Below are 20,052 nucleotides of genomic sequence, written 5' to 3'. Positions count from 1 at the left end.
ATACATCAAATTTGTTTTCTTCTCTTTCAGCGTCAGCTTTATTAGCTGGGTGTAAGATGCATAAGCACAGATGGAAAAGATGGCCCTTCCTGTACATCTCAAAGACAGGAAAAATGAGACTCCAGAGCAGCAGTGTTCTAGATGTTAATGTTGCTCTTGAGAAAAGAATTCATGATTAGTAACTGAGAGAAATGCTTGACATACGGAGCTCTTAGAGATGCACGATGCTCATGAGTCACAGGCTTGAGAAACACTGAAATTTCCTTCATGCATAAAAAATATTTAATCCAAGGTCGGCCATGGAAAACTTTTTTCAAGGCACGCTGATTAATAACATGAGGGAAGCTAGGATTTGGTGTGTATGACCTGAGAGGCTCTAAATTAGAAGAAACAGTAGAAGGACTTTACAGGGCATTTGGAAGTGACAGAAGTTCTTGAAACATGGGAAAACTAGCCTTTCTTAACATCAACCTTTGGCTCCACTTAAAACAAAATATTTATAGATTTTATTTTCCTATGAAATCTTTTTTTCTCATCCTTGCAGCAGCCATAGTTGCTGGCATTCTTCTGAGCAGCTCGTGGATATTCTCAAGGCCCTTTGCAAGACACGACAAAGAAGCATAGGGGCCAGAGGTATAAACAAATAGACACAAAAGAGCGTAGATTAGGGAAGCTCATTTGAGAGCATAAGCACAGTGGTGCATCATAATCTGAAGGTTTCCTGGAAAGCTTTGTTGCTCACACACCTCTCTTCCCTACCTGCTGGCTCCCTGCCTGACATGGACCTCATCTATACTTCAAAAGTTCCTTTTTTAGCCATGAAGAAGTTTTTAAAATACCAAGTGCACCTGAAAAGGTGTGATGATTAGTTCATGCTCAGTGGTGAGCAGGACTGGTGGAAGTGAGCCAGGACACCTGCCGCCCTGCCCACCCACACGAGGCAGCCACGCCCGGCAGGGGCTTGGTAACACTGGAGAGGAGGCCCTTGTTTCTCAATTCCTCTCCTGTTTCCAGTAATGCATAGTGTTCAATTTTTTTTCTTTTTTAAAAAAATCTTTCTTCTGTAAATCTCTTGAATTTCATCTCTAAATGACTTCCATATTGTATTGCATAATATAACCAGTGGGCTGTAAGAACCATGAAATACTTACTCTGAAAATGCATTTGAATTAAGTGATTATCGCTTCTATTCCCTTGGAAACCTTAGCATCTCCAGGCTCCAGCACCTGCTGAGCTGTTACGACGCCAGTGAACCCGTGTTTCTGGGAGAGCGTTACGGCTACGGCCTGGGCACCGGCGGCTACAGCTACGTCACAGGAGGAGGAGGGTAACTATGAGCATGGCTTTCTGCAGATACTCACGACATTACACTTCTGCTTCCAGGATGCAGAGATGGGTCTGTGGCCATGGGATCTATACTGATACGCAGGTGTTCTGTCAGTGGGAGCTGCTACTATAATAGGAAAGTGAACATTAAAAAGAACCCACAGTGAAGAATATTTTACTCCTTGAAGAGACAGTATATAAATGTATGTCAGGGAACTCGGTAGAAATGTCCCTTTAGTCGTGAGTGCTTCTAGGAAGCCAGTTAGTTTTGATAGTCTAAATGCAAAAAGTTTTGGATATTAATTTCAGAAAATAAGTCATTAGACTTTTTAATTACCCGGTGCTTATAAATCACATGTGGGAAAAGAGTGGTATAGAAGTTTAGACTTAAGCAATTAAGTGATATTTGTGTGGGATTTATAGGGTTTAAATAACAGTTAAACGTCAGTGCTTTTAAATAAGCATCTGCCTAATCTCTTATGGGGAAAGAGTTTTGATTTGATTTATGTGAGTAAATCAATCGAGCAGTCAGTCGGTTCTATTATTTCTATAGTCTTTGCTATTGGGGTATTTAGGGAGAGTCTTGTTACCCACTATAGTAATTTAAATTTATTCAGCAGGTTTTTGTTGAATGTCCGCTATGTGCTGAGCAACATTCTGGGCACTGGATTGTAGACTTCTGCAGGCTAGGACTTTATATTCTTACCTTGCGATCTCCTAGATTAGAACCATTCCTGCTGCAGGACTACTACTGCGGGGTCGTATTCCAGGAGTTCTGGTTTGCTCTGGCCCGTTCAGTGGTGACTGCAGCATTGTTACTGAGGTGACCCTTTCCTAGTGATGACCAGGCCTGGGCAGGAGTACTGGTCTTTGTTGATCCAGTGCTAAGGTTGATCCTCCATTAGCTATAGAAGACAGAGGTCCACAGAGGCCTTTGAGAAGACACTAAAGCGTAAAGCCAAGGCGTATTGAGCTCATCCTCGTTAAAAAAAAAGGTTCCAGCTCTTTGCAGGCTTATGGTGATGCATTAGTTTCCTGGGTGAGGTGCCGGTGCCCATTAAGCCAGAGCTTTCCCCTTTTGTAAAGGGCCCTGTTCTTTGTACCGGGGGTTGTACGTTTTGTAGCAGGAAGGTGTTAATCCTTTGAACCGGAAGGAACGGCCACAGCCGCCTGGTCTCCCTGCTCGTCGTCCTCCGCTCCGTGCTGTCCTCCGCGCCGCGGTCACACGGCTTCTCTGAAAGCACCTGGTCCTCTCGCTCCCCTGCTCGGGGGCCTGCGCTGCCTTCCCGTGGATTTGAGTGCGAACTCTTTCCTACTTTTGTCATCTGACTGGGAGATAATCGTTCAGATTTCAACCAGAGTCACGTTGATCTGGGTCAGGGCTCAATTTTAACCACCTCTTGTTGGCCTAATTCCCAGCGTCCCGGGTGCGCTCCTGAGGCCGTGGAGCTGGAGTCTCTAGCGGGTCTTCCCTTCCGCCTTCCCGCCCCCAGACCCACTTTGCCCGCTTGCGGCTCCCCCGGGAAGGGCTCCCCCGGGAAGGGCTCCTCCCTGGAAGCACCTAGGCTTCATGTCATCCATCTCTTCAACAGTTCCATAGGTTAATGTGATTTTTATTTTATTTGGATTTTTTGCGTTACCAGGGGAGTGAAAGTCTTTCACATCCTTTTATAACCTCTCGTTGCCGTCAGAACGTAAGTCCAAATTCCTCGCTGAGGCTCACCAGGCCTCTTGGCAGACGCTGTTTTAGCTTCTTAGCCTCATTTATCTGCACCCTCATCTTAAAAGAATTTGTGCTGAACCTGTTTCAGTTCCTCAGAGGCACTATTTTTTTAACTCCTCCGCTCAGATACGGCGTCTGCTGGTCTGTACACCGCACTGTCCCTCACCCCAGCCTTCTGCCTGTCACTTGGCCAGTCCTCCTTCATTTGGACTTGATAGCGCTATCAGTTACTTATTCCTGGAAGCCTTCGGCCTAGTCCAGCCCCTGAAATCTGGGTTTGATGCCTTTCTAATATACCTTCATAGCATATTATACAAACCATTATCATCTAATTGCCTATTTACTTTTCTGTTTTCCACCCAGATTATGAATTATTTGAAGGCAGCACCTGAGTCTCCTTTCCCATTCCATTCCCCCTTCCTAGCATGGGGACTCATTTTTTACAGGATACAAGGGATAAATGAATAAATAGATGCGTGAACACTGGTACTAATCTTTACATAACTAACATTGACCAGTGTAATATTCTGTTCTTAGTAGCACTTTACAAAGATGCAGAAACATTCTTCGTGAGATTGTCTTATATCTACCATTGATAAAAGCTGCAGACATAAGAGTTTCTCTAATATTACAAGAGACTTTTCTGGTCATCTAGCTTAAGAATCAGCTTTTTTTTTAATCAGCAAGTCAGGATCAACTAATGGATGGTAAAACCAATTAATGGATCATACCATCATTTAAAAATAATGAAATTCAGAATGGAATAGAATAACAGATATATCGTGTACATCACATGTAGTAAGAGTATTATTGTTATGTGATATTTTTCCAGTTTTTATACACATACACACACATATACAAAACATAAATGGTTGCATATGAACTGTTTCTTGTTTTCTCACTGTGTTATAGTCAAATAGGTTTTTGAAAACCATTGCCTTAAACCACCCCTCTTCAGCCCCACTCATCAGAGCTAACCCGGGAGTGTGGACTCCAGGGATTTATGTGTAGGTACTCTGTATTGTTTGGAAAATGAGACCTTTGTACTATTTGAATCCAAGTGTCTGTTTTCCGCTTTGTTGCTTACTTCTTGAAAGTTTGGGTATTTGGAGGATTAGTTCAATAACTATTAGTTCAATAACAATTAGTTCAATAACTATTTTCTTTTTTGAAAATACTTCCTTACATATATTTGGGTAGGAAGCTGTGGTCAGGATGAAGAGGCCCTGGCAGTGTTGCCCAAAGAGACGGCCGTGACCCGTGTTCATCTGCTAGGAGTCCAGGGGGGCAGGCCCGTTTCTGACGATGCAGTTTATCTTCTGTACGTGGTGTGTGTTTGTGTGTTTGTTGCTACGCTGCATGGCTGTTCTTGATTTGCAGGTATTCCCTTGGGCAAATCCCTGCCTCTCATTTCAGTTTTTCTTATTTTTAAAATTAGTATATTGTATATTAAAGGAAGTCATATTATTAGTCTTACAGCCTTTCAACATGTTTTTTATTAACATTCTTTTAATTTTTTTAAATTGATATATAGTTGATTTACAGTGTTGTGCTAATTTCTGCTGTACAGCAAAGTGACTCAGCTATACACATATATACATTCTTTTTTTATATTCTTTTCCATTATGGTTTATCCCAGGAGACTGGATATAGTTCCTGTGCTATACAGGAGGACCTTGTTGTTTAGCCATTCTAAATATAAGAGTTTGCATCTGCTAATCCCAAACTCCCAGTCCATCCCTCTCCTTCCCCCCGCCCCCTTGGCAAACACAAGTCTATTCTCTATGTCTGTGAGTCTGTTTCTGTTTTGTAGATAGGTTCATTTGTTCCATATTTTAGATTCCACATATAAGTGATATCATACGGTATTTGTCTTTCTTTTTCTGACTTCACTTAGTATGATAACCTCTAGTTGCATTCATGTTGCTACAAATGGCATTATTTTGTTTTTTTTATGGCTGAGTAGTATTCCATTGTATATATGTACCACATCTTCTTTATCCATTCCTCTGTCGATGGGCATTTTAGTTGTTTCCCTGTCTTGGCTATTGTGAATAGTACTGCTGTGAACATAGGGGTGCACGTATCTTTTTGAATTATAGTTTTGTCTGGGTATATGCCCAGGAGTAGGACTGCTGGGTCATATGGTAACTCTATTTTTAAGTTTCTGAGGAACCTCCATAACTGTTTTCCACGGTGTGAATTTATATTCACACCAACAGTGTAAGAGGGTTCCCTTTTCTCCACACCCTCTCCAGCATTTGTTATTTGTAGACTTTTTAATGATGGCCATTCTGACAGTGTGAGGTTTTGATTTGTAGTTTTGTAGTTTTGATTTGCATTTCTCTAATAATTAGTGACGTTGAGCATCTTCTCCTGTGCCTACTGGCCATCTATATGTCTTCTTTGGAGGAATGTCTATTAAGATCTTCTGTCCATTTTTCGATTGGGTTGTTTTTTTGTTGTTGAGTTGTGTGAGCTGTTTGTATATTTTGGAGATTAAGCCCTTATCGGTTGCGTCATTTGCAAATATTTTCTCCCATTCTGTAGGTTGTCTTTTCATTTTTTTTAAGGTTTCCTTTGTTGTGCAAAAGCTTGTAAGTTTGACTAGGTCTCATTTGTTTATTTTTGCTTTTATTTCTATTGCCTTGGGAGACTGACCTAAGAAAACACTGGTGCGATTTATGTTAGAGAATATTTTGCCTATGTTTTCTTCTAGGACTTTTATGGTGTCATGTCTTATGTTTTAAGTCTTTAAGCCATTTTGAGGTTTGTTTTTTGTGTGTGTGCATGGTGTGAGGGTGTGTTCTAATAACTTCAGTGATTTACATGCAGCTGTCCAACTTTCCCAGCATCACTTGCTGAAGAGACTGGGAAACACATTTTCATATGTTTTTCCCATTTTATATTCTTGTCTCTTTTGTTGAAGATTGACTGTAGGTGTGTGGGTTTATTTCTGGGCTCGCTATTCTGTTCCATTGATCCGTATGTCTGTTTTTGTACCAATACCACACTGTTTTGATTACTGTAGCTTTGTAGTATTGTCTGAAGCCTGGGAGAGTTATACCTCCTGGTTTGTTTTTTCCCCCTCAGGATTGCTTTGGCAATTCTGGTTTTTTCTTTTTCTTTTTGGTTTTATGTAAATTTTTGGATTATTTGTTCTAGTTCTGTGAAAAATGTCATGGGTAATTTGATAGGGATTACATTAAATCTGTTGATTGCTTTGAGTAGTATTGCCATTTTAACAATACTAATTCTTCCAATCCAAGAGCATGGGATATCTTTCCATTTCTTTGAATCCTCTTTAATTTCCTTTATTAATGTTTTATAATTCTCAGCATATAAGTCTTTTACCTTCTTGGTCAGGTTTATTCCCAGGTATTTTATTTTTTTGGTGTGATTTTAAAAGGTATTGTTCTTTTTTTTTTATATTCCCTTCCTGATATTTCATTGTTAGTGTAAAGAAATGCAACCAATTTCTGAATGTTAATCTTGTATCCTGCTACTTTGCTGAATTCATTTATTAGATCTAGCTGTATTTGTGTGGAGTCCTTAGGGTTTTCTATATATGGTATGATGTCCTTTGCATATAGTGACAATTTTACCTCTTCCCTTCCAATATGGATACCTTTTATTTCTTTTTCTTGTCTGATAGCTGTGGCTGGGACTTCCAATACTATGTTGAATAGAAGTGGTGAGAGTGGACATCCTTGTCTTGTTCCAGATTTTAGCAGGAAGGCTTTCAGCTTTTCACTGTTGAGTATTATATTGGCTGTGGGTTTGTCATAAATGGCTTTTATTATGTTGAGATATGTTCCCTTTATACCCACTTTGCTAAGAGCTTTTATCATGAATGGATGTTGAATTCTGTCAAATGCTTTTTCTGCATCTAGTGAGATGATCGTGTGGTTTTTTACTTTTCTTTTGTTTACGTGGTGTATTTTACACTGATTAATTTGCATATGTTGAACCATCCTTGTGAACTTGGGATGAATCCCACTTGGTCATGGTGTATGATCTTTTTTTTTCTTTTTTTTGTGGTCTGTGGGCCTCTCACTGCTGTGGCCTCTCCCGTTGCGGAGCACAGGCTCCGGATGCACAGGCTCAGCGGCCATGGCTCACGGGCCCAGCCGCTCCGCGGCATGTGGGATCTTCCCAGACCAGGGCGCGAACCCGTGTCCCCTGCATCGGCAGGCAGACTCTCAACCACTGTGCCACCAGGGAAGCCCTATGATCTCTTTTATGTGTTGTTGGATTCAGTTTGCTAACATTTTGTTGAGAATTTTTGCATCTATATTCATCAAAGATACTGGCCTGTAATTTTCTTTTCTGGTGGTGTCTGTCTGGTTTTGGTATCAGGGTGATTGTGGCTTCATAGAATGTCTTTGGGAGTGTTCTCGCCTCTGCAGTGTTTTGGAAGAGTTTGAGAAGGATCAGTATAAGTTATTTGCGTGTTTGGTATAATCTGCCCATGACGCTATCTTGTCCTGGACTTTTGGTTGTAGGGAGTTTTTTGTTTTTTGTTTTTTTTTTTTTTATTACAGATTCTATTTCACTTCTAGTGATAGGTCTGTTCGAATTATCTATTTCTTCTTGATTCAGTTTTGGTGGGCTGTGTGTTTCTAGAAAGTTGTCCATTTCTTCTAGGTTGTCAAATTTGTTGGCATATAATTGTTCATAGCATTCCCTTATGGTTATTTGTATTTCTGTGGTATCGGTTGAGATTTCTCCTTTTTCATTTCTTTTTATTGGGTTTCTGTCTCTTTTCTTCTTGGTGAGCCTGACCAGAGGTTTGTCAATTCTGTTTACCCTTTCAAAGAACCAGCTCTTGGTTTTATTGATCAACATCTTTTTAATATTTAAAAGTTGGCAGAACAGACATACTGTGCTGTAACTGGTAATTTTTCTTTTTGGGGGTGGGGGGGTGGGTAGAGCAGGCCAAAATGAAAGGCTTTCCTTTTCTTTTTTGTTCTACTGGATGCTGGCAGAAGAGAAGCATTTTTATTCAAATAGGGTTTGAGAGGACGAGATGCCCGCTGTGACTGGGACAATTAGTTACCTATGAAACTTTCCTTGACGGCATCAGGCAGACACTTCAAGGGAAATGTCTGTTTAGGGTGAACACATGTCCCCTCACACAGGCTCCTTCCTGGGATTGGTCAGTAGAGCAGGAATTTGGCTCGGCACGTAGGTGTGAGGCCCTGAGTCACTGATGGACACTAGATTTTTAAGAGAGAGGCATTTTACGGTGAGTTTTCAAACTTGCAGTTTTCCCTGTTGTATAGGTCATAAGCACTTTTTTTTTTCTTCTTGTACGGTCATATTTCCTTGTATCACCTTAAACGAAGAGCTTCTTTTTCCTCCTGTTTGGTCATATTCCATCCCGTCTTCCGACATCTCAGCACGGGCAGGGGTGACTTCCGTGTCGCTGCATCACCAGCCGTGGTCGCTGGTGTTAGTTACATGGCACTGAACTGTGAGCCCAGCTGAGCAGGAATCGACATGTGTGCGTCAGGGATCGTGCTCACGTGCTCTGTCCTCTTTCCTTGCCGACTAGGCTGATTCACAGAACTCTCCCTCCCTGGGGAAGAGCTTTGCAGAGGCAGCTTTGTTCTCACTTGTTGGATCATTAGACTTTTACTAAGGGCTTACTGTATGTGAGACCCTGTATTTGGCTCTGGGAATATATGGATAAATTCTAGATAGTTTTGCCGTCAAGAAAGTTGTTGCTTATTGGGAATGAACTTGTGAACCATATCAGCCCTATGAGCTATTGGGTTATTCATGATATGAGAAGATCCATTACTACTCTAGGACCAGAAGGGAAAGCAGAAACCAGTCTATATTTTTTAAAAGAGGAGAATTTATTGCAGGAACTTGGTACAAATGTATTGGAAAGGGCCAGAGGAATAAGAGGGAGCAGGTGGCTTTACCCAGAGCTCAGTAACTATAGGAAGCACTGTTGCCTCTGAGGCTGAAGGAGCAAAGGGTGCTGGTTTCTGGGGCCTGTTGGTGTGGGTTGCTGTGGCCGCTGCTACTGTCGGGTTAACGGCACTGCATCTGGGGCAGACCTGGGATGGGCTCCAGGTCACTGCTGCTTTGGGACCATCACTGACGCTCTGCCATCCCGTGCTGGCTGTGCTGGAGCCTGTGGCTACCCACGCCCCATGACCTGCCTCTGCCGCAGAGACCACCAGAGCCAGAAGCAGATGGCCTCCCCCAGTACTGGGCCCTTTGTCGTCAGGATGAAGCCAGGACCCATCCGGCCAGGGAGTCTGGAAAATACTGTAGAGTTTCTAGCCTCCTGCAGTGCTGAGGAGAGCACAGAAAGGTGGGGATGGCTGTGAGTTCCACCAGAAAGTACCCAACGTATCTGGTCAAGCAGCGTCTTAGCACTATTTGAGGCAAATCAATCTCTTTCTCCCTCTCTCTCTCTTTTTTTCCCCTCTTTCTCGAAATTACCTAAAGGAAGCTTCTGTGGACTGGAATCACTTGGACCATGCATGGTTTTTTTCAATTAGATTTGCTCTCATTGTCAGTCGTCACCTGTATAACTGAGGTACCTAGTATTTCTGGGCCCATCTACCTACTGGGAATGTTGGCGGATTTTGTTACTGATCTCATCGAGAGTGTGTAAACTTAAGAATTATTCTAATTTTCCAGTGACATACTAGAAAAAGAACACTGCCAAGTGTTAGTGTATAGGATATATATAAAGAAATAAAATTGCCTATTAGATAGGCAGACATATTTAAAAGTGCTTTTCCTTTCATAGAAACACAGAAACATTTTCCTCAGAATAACAAATATAAAACACTGCTGATGTCAACATCTTTATCAGAAATGTGGCTCTGAACTCTGTCTCCTTATTGAGATTACCGGTTGTGAGGAGCTAACCGCCTTCTCTGTCTGCTCTGGCTTCCCCCAGGATGGTCTTCAGCAGAGAGGCAATCAGGAGACTTCTCGCCAGCAAGTGTCGCTGCTACAGCAATGACGCTCCAGATGATATGGTCCTGGGGATGTGCTTTAGCGGGTTAGGAGTCCCTGTGACACACAGCCCTCTCTTCCATCAGGTGAGAAAAATGTTTTTATTCCTACCTCAGCGGGAGAGAGGGGGGTTTTCTTCTCACTTGAAGGTACTACTACTTTCCCCTCCCCTGTTCTTCTGGAAGCAGTCTTAAGAACTGTGTGGCCAGGCTCCAGGGGGAAATCCTTAACAGACCTCTTCGTGCAGAGGGTTGATGCTGTACCAGGTACAGCATGAAGATGGAACGCAGAAACATCTAAAAAATGAAATGGTGTTTGGCCAGCATCCTTGCATGTAGGCTCAGGTAAAAGCTGTTCTTTTTTTTTTCTTTGAGTTTAAAAAAAAATGGATGGTATTTAAAAATTATCAGATGCTATTTAAAAATACACAGGACTGACCTAACGTTGTCCCGCTAGCCACCAAGTGTTTGCAGTTCTACACTGTCCTCAGTCCTTACACTGTCTAATGGGCTTTCTCCCCTTTGGTTGCTATTAAACTGACAGACTAAACTTAATTAAATTTCAGTATAATATCTCAATAAGCATATACTCTGGGGGTTATAGAAGAGATGATGTTTACCAGAGATGGTTGGTACTAATAGTTTCACCATCCTGCAGTGTGGGGTAAGAAGGGAATCCTTTTGCAATCGTTTTAGTAGTTTCTTTTTTGAAGAATTGGGTTAGTGAGTATTCTGATCAGTGACTATCCTGATGCTGTAAGAATAATAGCAGATATATCTGTACTAAACATAACCAGAGCCCACATTCACTTAATGCTCTCCTTTAAGAAATCAAAGCTTTTTGAAATTTGAATGCAAAGGTATTTTAAGTGCCCTCCCTTACATTGAAAATATAGTCTTCATACTTTATTTAGTAACCAGTAGCAAGCGCTATTATAGCCATATAGAGAATTGGGCGTGACAGAAATAGCACTATAGGAGATCACTCGAACGAGGCAAAGAAAGTGCTTGCATTACCAAGAAAGGCAGAATCCATTTCTGCATTCTTGAGGACTGCAAGGAAAGATAAAGATAGACCTTTATAATAAGAAATGTATGAGAAACCTCCCTCCTGGTACTAGTCAGAAGGTACTCTGCCATGTTTTAAAACCTTGAGCCTATGTGTGGTATTATAGGACTTAGAAAAGCAAGTTATTCTCTCTTACCCTCTCTCTCTCTCTCTCTGATAATGTTGCACTCACAGAAAGGAAGGGTAATTAAAACTGTTGGTGTATAAGGGAAATAATTTATCATTGTTACTATCATAGTCTTAGGTTTTTATTTATTTTATTATTTATTTATTTATTTCTGGCTGTGTTGGGTCTTCGTTGCTGCGCACAGGCTTTCTGTAGTTGCGGCGAGCAGGGGCTACTCTTCGTTGTGGTGCGCGGGCTTCTCATCGTGGTGGCTTTTCTTGTTGAGGAGCACAGGCTCTAGTCCTGTGGGCTTCAGCAGTTGTGGCGCATGGGCTTAGTTGCTCCGCAGCATGTGGGATCTTTCCGGGCCAGGGTTGAACCCGTGTCCCCTGTGTTGGCAGGCGGATTCTTAACCAATGCGCCACCAGGGAAGACTCGGTCTTAGGTTTTCATAGCAGCCTTTTTCACTTAGGGAGGAATACGTTACTAAATGATAAGGATTATTTTCCTTCTTTCTTTTCTCCTTATGTAAAAGTCCTTTGAAGATAATTTAAAAAAATTTTTTTAATTGTTGTTTCCCATACTTTAGAACTCTTGATTTCTCTAATTCACATAATAAATTTTAAACCTCTCCAAAGTCATAAAGTATGCTCAAAATGTATCCTCCCCAACAGACACTGCTTTATCTTCTAATTCTTAAGCCTCTTTTAAGAGAGTTTGCTCTGATTTGGACATTACTTTCCATTTGTAATGTTTGAACACTGGTCCAAACAGTGTATTTGTTCATATTGAGAAAGAGATAAAATCTAGGATTCCTGGTAAGTTAGAGCAGGCATTTGGAAACAAGCTCAGATACAAAGTTGCCTGGGCCACATTTCTTCTCCTTTTAGTCAGGGAAGGTTATTGTGAGATCACAGGTTCAGAAGGCAGCCTCAAGGAATGTCTAGTATATCCCTCTGTTAAAAACAAAGTATCTAGAGCATGTGGTTTTCTGCTCTTCCAAAATTATATGCTACTAATGGGTATGGCAGTGTGCAATGGTCAGTGAATCCTCTGCACAAAATTGTCAGAATAACTTTCAGGAATCTGGAAGTCAACCAAAAAGCACTGAGAAGCATTAATTCCTGAAAAACTACTGTAGTTCTGGGTAAGAGCAACAGCGTCTGAGGCCTTTCTGCCTGAAACCCCCCCACCCTACCCACCTTCCATCCAAGCTTGGTTGAAGAGAGCAGCAGTAGTTTCACCAGTATGGGCCTGGCTGGAAAAAAACAACAGGTTTGCTGTCAGAGGGGGTGGACTTGATTTGTGGGAGAGATGAAAACCCACAGGTATGTCAGCTAAAATTGTCAAATTTGGGTAGGAAACAAACAAGAAAAACCTGCATCTTCACTGGCCTGAGGTTGCAGTCTCAGTTATGGTGAAGGGATTATTGGTCAGAAGTTTAATACCTAATACCCTGGAAATAAGAGAGCATAGTAGGGCTAGAGAAGCTGGCTACAGTTCTCTGGTCCACTGGGAAACTACGTGCATGCACATGGGACCATGGATGAAAGTAATTAACAAGCTAGGGCATGTTTGAAAACCCACTGAAGCTTTGAACGTCCTTTCCAATCCACACACAGATTGAAGCTTTATGGACTTGAGACATTTGAGCACGATCTCTGCCTATATTACAAACTAACTACTGAGTTATTCAGGCACAGGAGTGACTTCTAGAAAGTCATCCTAAAGAATAAAAATAAGAGCTAAAACTTGAGAAACTAGCAGCCACACACTCTAGGGAAAAAGATTCCACAGTGTAAGTTCAGGCAAATTAGTTTTTAAAAAAGAGTAGTAAACAGATTTGTGAGTTGCTATAATACATTATTTAAAAATAACCAGTTTCCAATCAATTACTGTGAAACATGCAAAGAAACATTGAACTCGGGGGAAAAATGTAGTCAACGGAAATGGACTCTGATCAACAGAAACGGACTCTGAATGGGACCAGATGTTGGGTTTGACAGACAGACAAAGACTTCAAAGCAGCTAATAAAAGAAAAACTATATTCACAGAATTAAAGGAAACTGTAGTCAAAGGAAAATATGATTACGTTAACTCAACAAATGGCAAGTCTTAATAGAACGATAGAAACTATGATAAAGGACCAAATGAAAATTCTATAGTTGTAAAACCCAATAAGAGAAATGAGAAATTATCTAAATGGACATAACAGTAGATTTGAGATGGCAAAAGAAACAATCAGTAAATTTGAAGGCTGATCAATAGAAATTACCTAATCCAAAGAACAGAAAAAAGACCGGAGAAAAATGAACACAGCCTCAAAGACAAGTGGTAAAACAAAGTATACCAACATACGTTTAATGGGGGTCCTTTTTAAAAGGAGAAGGGAGAGAGAAAGGGACAAAAACAATTTTTTTGGAAGAAATACATTTTCTCAATCTATTGATCTGAGAAACTCAACAAGGCCCAAGTAAGATAATCAGGAAAAGAATCACACATGAACATGTTATAGTCAAATCACTGAAAAACGATGACAAAGGGAAAATCTTAAAAGCAACAAAAAACCTAATGAAAATGGAAATTAAAATGGTACTGGCTGATTTCTCATTAGAACTAAGAGGCCTGAAGGCAGAAAGAAAAAAAGAAAGTTAACCAGAAATTCTATATCCAGTAAAACTATCCTTCCCAAATGGAAGTGGAAATAAAGACATTCCGAGATAAACAAAAAGTGAGAGAATTCTTTGCTAACCGACCTTCCCTTAAAAAAACTAAAGAAAATTCTCTGGGCTGAAAGAAAATGGCACCATGTGGTACCTGGAATATATAGGAAGGAATTAAGCACACTGGAAAGACTATGTATATACATGTTTGTGTGTATATACACACGTGTGTGTATGTAAGAGGAAAAAATGTGCGTATGAACATAAAATATATGGATGTGTATATATACAGATATTTTTCTCTTAATTTCTTTCACAAGATTGTTTAAAACAGTATAACTCTATATTGTTGACTTTATAACATAGATAAATGCAATATATATGATGACAATGGAACAAAGGCAGGGGAAAGAAGTGGAGCTTTATTGGGGCAAGGTTAATTTTGTTGGAGTTAAGTCAGTATTAACCCGATAAGTTAAAGATATATGTTATCCCTAGAGAAACCTTTAAGAAAGTAACTTTTTTGATGTTTTAGCTATATTTTTAAAGAGACTTAAATGTACACTAAAAGATTTTAATAAAGAAGGGCAATAAAGGAGGAACAGATGGACAAAAAAGATGTATTAAAAAATGGCATATACACTACAGAAAAACTGTAGAGGTTGCTCAAAAAATTAAATATAGGACCATATGCTGCAGCAATACCACATCCTGGTATATAGCAAAAGGAAATAAAAACAAGGTATCAAAAAAACAAAAACAATGGCATATAACATGGCAAATGGCTAATGAAAATACAGCTATATCAAGTGTTACATTAAATATGAATGGACTAAATACCCCAGTCAAAGGGCAGAGATTGTCAGACTGGATAAAAAGCATGATTTGTCTATATGTTGTCTATAAGAGTCAAGTATACTTTAGATTCATAGACACAAACAGGCTGAATATAAAAGGAAAAGATATACCATGCAAACAGTTGATCATAGAGAGTAATGTAAATTGGTGCAACCACTATGGAGGACAATATGGAGGTTCCTTAAAAAACTAAATATAGAGTTACTGTATGATCCTGCAGTCCCACTCCTGGGCATATATCCAGAGAAAACCATGATTTGAAAAGATACATGCACCCGAATGTTCACTGCAGCACTATTTACAATAGCCAAGACAGGGAAGCAACCTAAATGTCCATCAACAGAGGAATGGATAAAGAAGTTGTGATATATATACACAATGGAATATTACTCAGCCACAGAAAAGAATGAAATAATGCCATTTTCAGCAACATGGATGGACCTAGAGGTTATCATATTAAGTCCGATAAAGACAAAAATCATATGACACTACTTGTATGTGGAATCTAAAAAAATGATATAAATGAACTTATTTACAAAACAGAAATAGACTCTCAGACATAGTTACCAAAAGAGAGAGTGGGGGTTGGGGGATAAATTAGGAGTTTGGTGTTTATTTTATATATAGTAGTGTGTATATGTAAACAACCACCACCTACTGTATGTAGCTCAGGGAACTATATTCAGTATCTTGTAATCTATAATGGAAAGAATATATATATATAAAATATATATATTTTATATATATATATTCAGATTTTATATATATGTATATAATCTGAATCACTTTGCTGTTGTACACCTGAAACTAACACAACACAACATTGTAAATTAACTATACTTCAATTTAAAAATTTAAATAAAAAAGATATACTGTGTAAACAGTTGATCACAGAGAGCTTGAGTGGCTATAGTAATATTAAAAACAATAGATTTTAAGAACAGAAATATTACTAGACAGGAAGTGGGCCATTTCATGACAAAGGTCAGTACATCAAGAGAATAAAACAATTATAAATGTATATATACAGCTAACAACAGATCTTCAAATTACATGAAACATAAAGGGACAGAATTGAAAAGAGAAATAGACAAGTATTAACTACGTGACCTGTCATATATAAAGTATTTCACCGACAACAACAGAATGAACATTCTTTACAAATGCATATAGAACATTCTCCAGGATAGGCCATATGCTAAGTCATAAAACAAGACTCACCTCCCAGAACAATGGAATGAAATTAGAAATCGAGAAAAAAAATTGGGGAAATTCCCCCAATATTTGGAAATTAAACAGCACACTTTGAAATAACCCATGGGTCAAAAAATAAATCATAAGGAAAATTAGAAAATACCTTCAATGGAATGAAAATGAAAACACAACATATCAAAAACTTTGAGTGCAGCTATATAGTGGTTAGAAGGAAATTTAGTTTTAAACATGTTAGAAAGGAATAAAGATATTAAATCAATAATCTAAGTTTCTACATTGAGAAGCAAAAGAATATCAAATCTGAACTATGTGGAATAAAAGAAATACTAAAGATCAGAGCACAAATCAATGAAATAGAAAACAGAAAAATAGAGAAAATCAATTAAGCCAAAAATTAGCTCTAATTTGGTAAACCTTTAGCTAGCTTGACCAAGAGAAAGAGAAGACAAAAATTGCCAAAATCAGAAATGAAGGAGGGGCGTCATTATATAACCTACCACAATTATGCCAACAAATCAGACAATTTAAATGAAATGGAGATAGACGTTTCTCCAAAATAGACATACAGATTGCCAACAAACACACGAAAAGGGCTCAACATCACTACTCATTAGAGAAAGGCAAATCAAAAGCACAGTGAGGTATATCGCCTCACACCCGTCAGAATGGCCATCATCAAAAAATTTACAAACAATAAATGCTGGAGAGGGTGTGGAGAAAAGGGAACCCTCTTGCACAGTTGGTGGGAATGTAAATAGATACAGCCACTATGGAGGACAGTAGGGGGGGTTCCTTAAAAAACTGAAAATAGCATTACCATATGACCCAGCAATCCCACTACTGGGCATATACCCTGAGAAAACCATAATTCAAAAAGAGATGTGTACCACAATGTTCATTGCAGCACTACTTACAATAGCCAGGACGTGGAAGCAACCTAAATGTCCATCAAAAGACGAATGGATAAAGAAGATGTGGCACATATATACAATGGAATATTACTCAGCCATAAAAAGAAACGAAATTGAGTTATTTGTAGTGAGCTGGGTGGACCTAGAGTCTGTCATACAGAGTGAAGTAAGTCAGAGAAAACCAATACTGTATGCTAATGCACATATATGCAATCTAAAAAAACGGTACTGATGAACCTAGTGGCAGGGCAGGAATAAAGACACAGATGTAGAGAACAGACTTGAGGACACAGGAGGGTAAGGGGAATATGGGACGAAGTGAGAGAGTAGCATTGGCATATATACACTACCAAATGTGAAAAGGATGGCTAGTAGGAAGCTGCTGCATAGCACAGGGAGATCAGCTCCGTGCTTTGGGACCACCTAGAGGGGTGGGATAGGGAGGGTGGGAGGGAGGCTCAAAAGGGAGGGGGTATGGGGATATATGTATACATATAGCTGATTCACTTTGTTATACAGCAGAAACTAACAGCATTGTAAAGCAATTATACTCCAATAAAGCTACTAAAAAAATTTTTTTAATGATGAATTGAAAAATAAAAAAATAAATAAATGAAATGGAGAAATTTCTAGATTACACTTTTTAAGCAAGGCTATTTCTCAAGAAGAAATAGAAAATGTATTTAAACTTAATACATTGATGAAGTTGAATTAGAGAAGCAAGAATGCTTCCTAACTCAGTTTATGAGGCCAACATTAACCTAAAATGTCAGAGATGTACATTGTATCCCTAGAGCAAGCACTAAGAAAATCACTAAAAAAAAAAAAAAAACTAAAAAGTTAACCAATTAAAATGGTACATTACAGAAGTAAAGGACAGGCCAGTGTTACTCTTGAACATAGATGCAAAAGTCCATAATAAAATATTAGCAAACTGGGTCCAGCAATATATTAAAATTGTTGCTTGTTTTTCACACTTAAGAATGAACTGTTGGAGATACAAATAGATGTAACACAGGAAAAAATAAATCCACAATATTTCTGCCTTTATTAATGCAGATTCCAGAAGTGATTAATTGCCTCTCAGGAGTCACCTCTGCAAGTGATGAGCTGGATTATTAAGCATTAGAATGTGCTAATCATTTCTGATAAATGAGGTCATGGAAAAGAACAAGACAAAACTAGAAGAGTAAAATGCATACAAAGAGGCATCTGTGATGCTGAGAAGTCTATAATCAACCTCTGTGCCCAAAATGCCAAAAGGAAATCCCAGACAGGCAGGGTCAGTGTGAGGAACGAGGACTTGGGAGCAGAGGCGGAGCAGGGTGGGAAGCTGTACACATGGAAAGAGCGCTGGCTTAAACTGCATGAGAGGGACAGAAATTGGGCAAAATGTAAACCTTCTTATGTGTAAAGATTACAGCACACTGAACAGTGTAACAAATGGAGATTGATTGTATTTTAGACACACTTTTTTTTTTTTAAAGCTGTACCTGAGGTATGATTTACACACCATACACAATTCACACACAGTAATGGTGTGAATGGTACGTTGAAAAATTTTAGCAAATTTCCAGAGCTAGGCAACCACAAACCCGGTTTTAAAACACTAGGATCATGCCCCCCAAATTCCCTTGTGTGAATCTGCACTCATTCCCCACCCCCATTCGCAGACCCAGAACACCACTGATTTGCTTTGTCTCCAAAGTGTTTCTTTTTCTAGGCTCTCCCTACTCTGAAAGACACATGCCTAATTCCAAGTTAGAGCAGCGGACAGGCAGTGGGAACGCCCAAAATTCCTTGCCCCACCTCGCCACACAACCATGTATGGCCAGAGTTTCTTTAGACCTGGGAAATAAGTTTTTCTGCCTCTTTGCAGAAGTCATAATAGTAACTTAAATGACTTACCAAGGAAAACTTTTCACACTTATTAGCACGGTTGAGGAATATCCCAGAGGCATGACTGTGGAACCTAGAAGCAAAAAGCGATGCACTGGGGATACAAAAGATGCAGATGCAGAAACAAAGAGCCTACACTTAGAGGGAAGATTTTAGTGGAAAAGATTTTCCTTCTTGTTTTTAGATTCCCATAACCAAACATCAGCTATTGAAGGAGAGCAATCGTTTCACGCATTTAAATGCTATCCTGAAGCACAATTGTTTTCGGTGAGTGAGAGAGCGTGATTCTCTGTTCTTCCTGCAGGCTCGGCCTGTGGATTACCCTAAGGACTACCTGTCTCACCAAGTTCCCATATCGTTCCACAAGCACTGGAACATCGATCCCGTGAAGGTCTATTTCACATGGTTGGCACCCAGTGAGGAAGACAGAGCCAGGCAGGAGACACGAAAAGGCTTTAAAGAAGAGTTATAAAGCATGGTGGCCTGTGGGCACAGGCAGGACACAGAAGCAGAGACTGGCATTGTCCTGCTGTGCTGGATCACACTGCTTACGTGCGACATGCAGCATCGGAAGCTTCCTGACTTTCGGTGGACGTTATTATACGGTGATTTTTGAGTTGAGGGTGGGGAAGGAGTCATAGGGAAAACAGAGTTTTGTTTTCTGGGGAAGATCACTTGCTTTAGCATTATGCAGTTATTGCGATACACAATGATTACGGTGTATCTTTCAAGCTGTGAAACAGCTTTATTTCTGTCATAGAAAAATAAATGGTACCAGAATTTTCCTTCCTGTCCTGTCTCTTCATTATAATGAAAGTTTCAGCTGGGCATGAGTCTGGAGAGACGTGATTGTGTTACTATATACATAAAATAAAGAAGCGGGACGGTCTCTTGATCTGGATATTACAATGGGGTGAACTTTTTAACCGTATTTTTTTTTTGCGGTACGTGGGCCTCTCACTGCTGTGGCCTCTCCTGTTGCGGAGCACAGGCTCCGGACGCGCAGGCTCAGCGGCCACGGCTCACAGGCCCAGCCGCTCCGCGGCATGTGGGATCTTCCCGGACCGGGCCACGAACCTGCGTCCTCTGCATCGGCGGGTGGACTCTCAACCACTGTGCCACCAGGGAAGCCCTTAACCGTATTATTGATGATCGAAATTATTTCCTGGTAACTCAGTAGGAAGACTGCTGTGTTAAGGATCATTCATAAAACGTCATAAAAGTCTAGTGATGAAAAATCCCCTGTAGTCTGTAATCCGGGTGGTTATGTTTTATCTGGTTTTCTGTTTGTACCT

The 20,052-nt window shown here is 39.9% G+C and overlaps 1 protein-coding gene across 3 annotated transcripts in view; it reads left to right on the top strand.

The window, feature by feature from the left end:
- Nucleotides 1–19,542, top strand: part of B3GLCT (beta 3-glucosyltransferase) — a 108,987-nt gene extending 89,445 nt beyond the window's left edge. For all 3 annotated transcript variants that reach the window (XM_012538951.3, XM_049701128.1, XM_049701127.1), the window contains 3 exons: nt 1,208–1,327; nt 9,978–10,122; nt 19,062–19,542. In XM_012538951.3, coding sequence (XP_012394405.1) covers nt 1,208–1,327; nt 9,978–10,122; nt 19,062–19,229 — 433 coding nt within the window. In that variant the 3' untranslated portion in view covers nt 19,230–19,542. The remainder of the gene's footprint in view (nt 1–1,207; nt 1,328–9,977; nt 10,123–19,061) is intronic.
- The last annotated feature ends 510 nt before the right edge of the window (nt 19,543–20,052 follow it).

Source organism: Orcinus orca, chromosome 18 (assembly GCF_937001465.1).
Source record: "Orcinus orca chromosome 18, mOrcOrc1.1, whole genome shotgun sequence".
Lineage (NCBI taxonomy): Eukaryota > Metazoa > Chordata > Mammalia > Artiodactyla > Delphinidae > Orcinus > Orcinus orca.
This window is presented reverse-complemented; position numbering and strand designations above follow the sequence as displayed.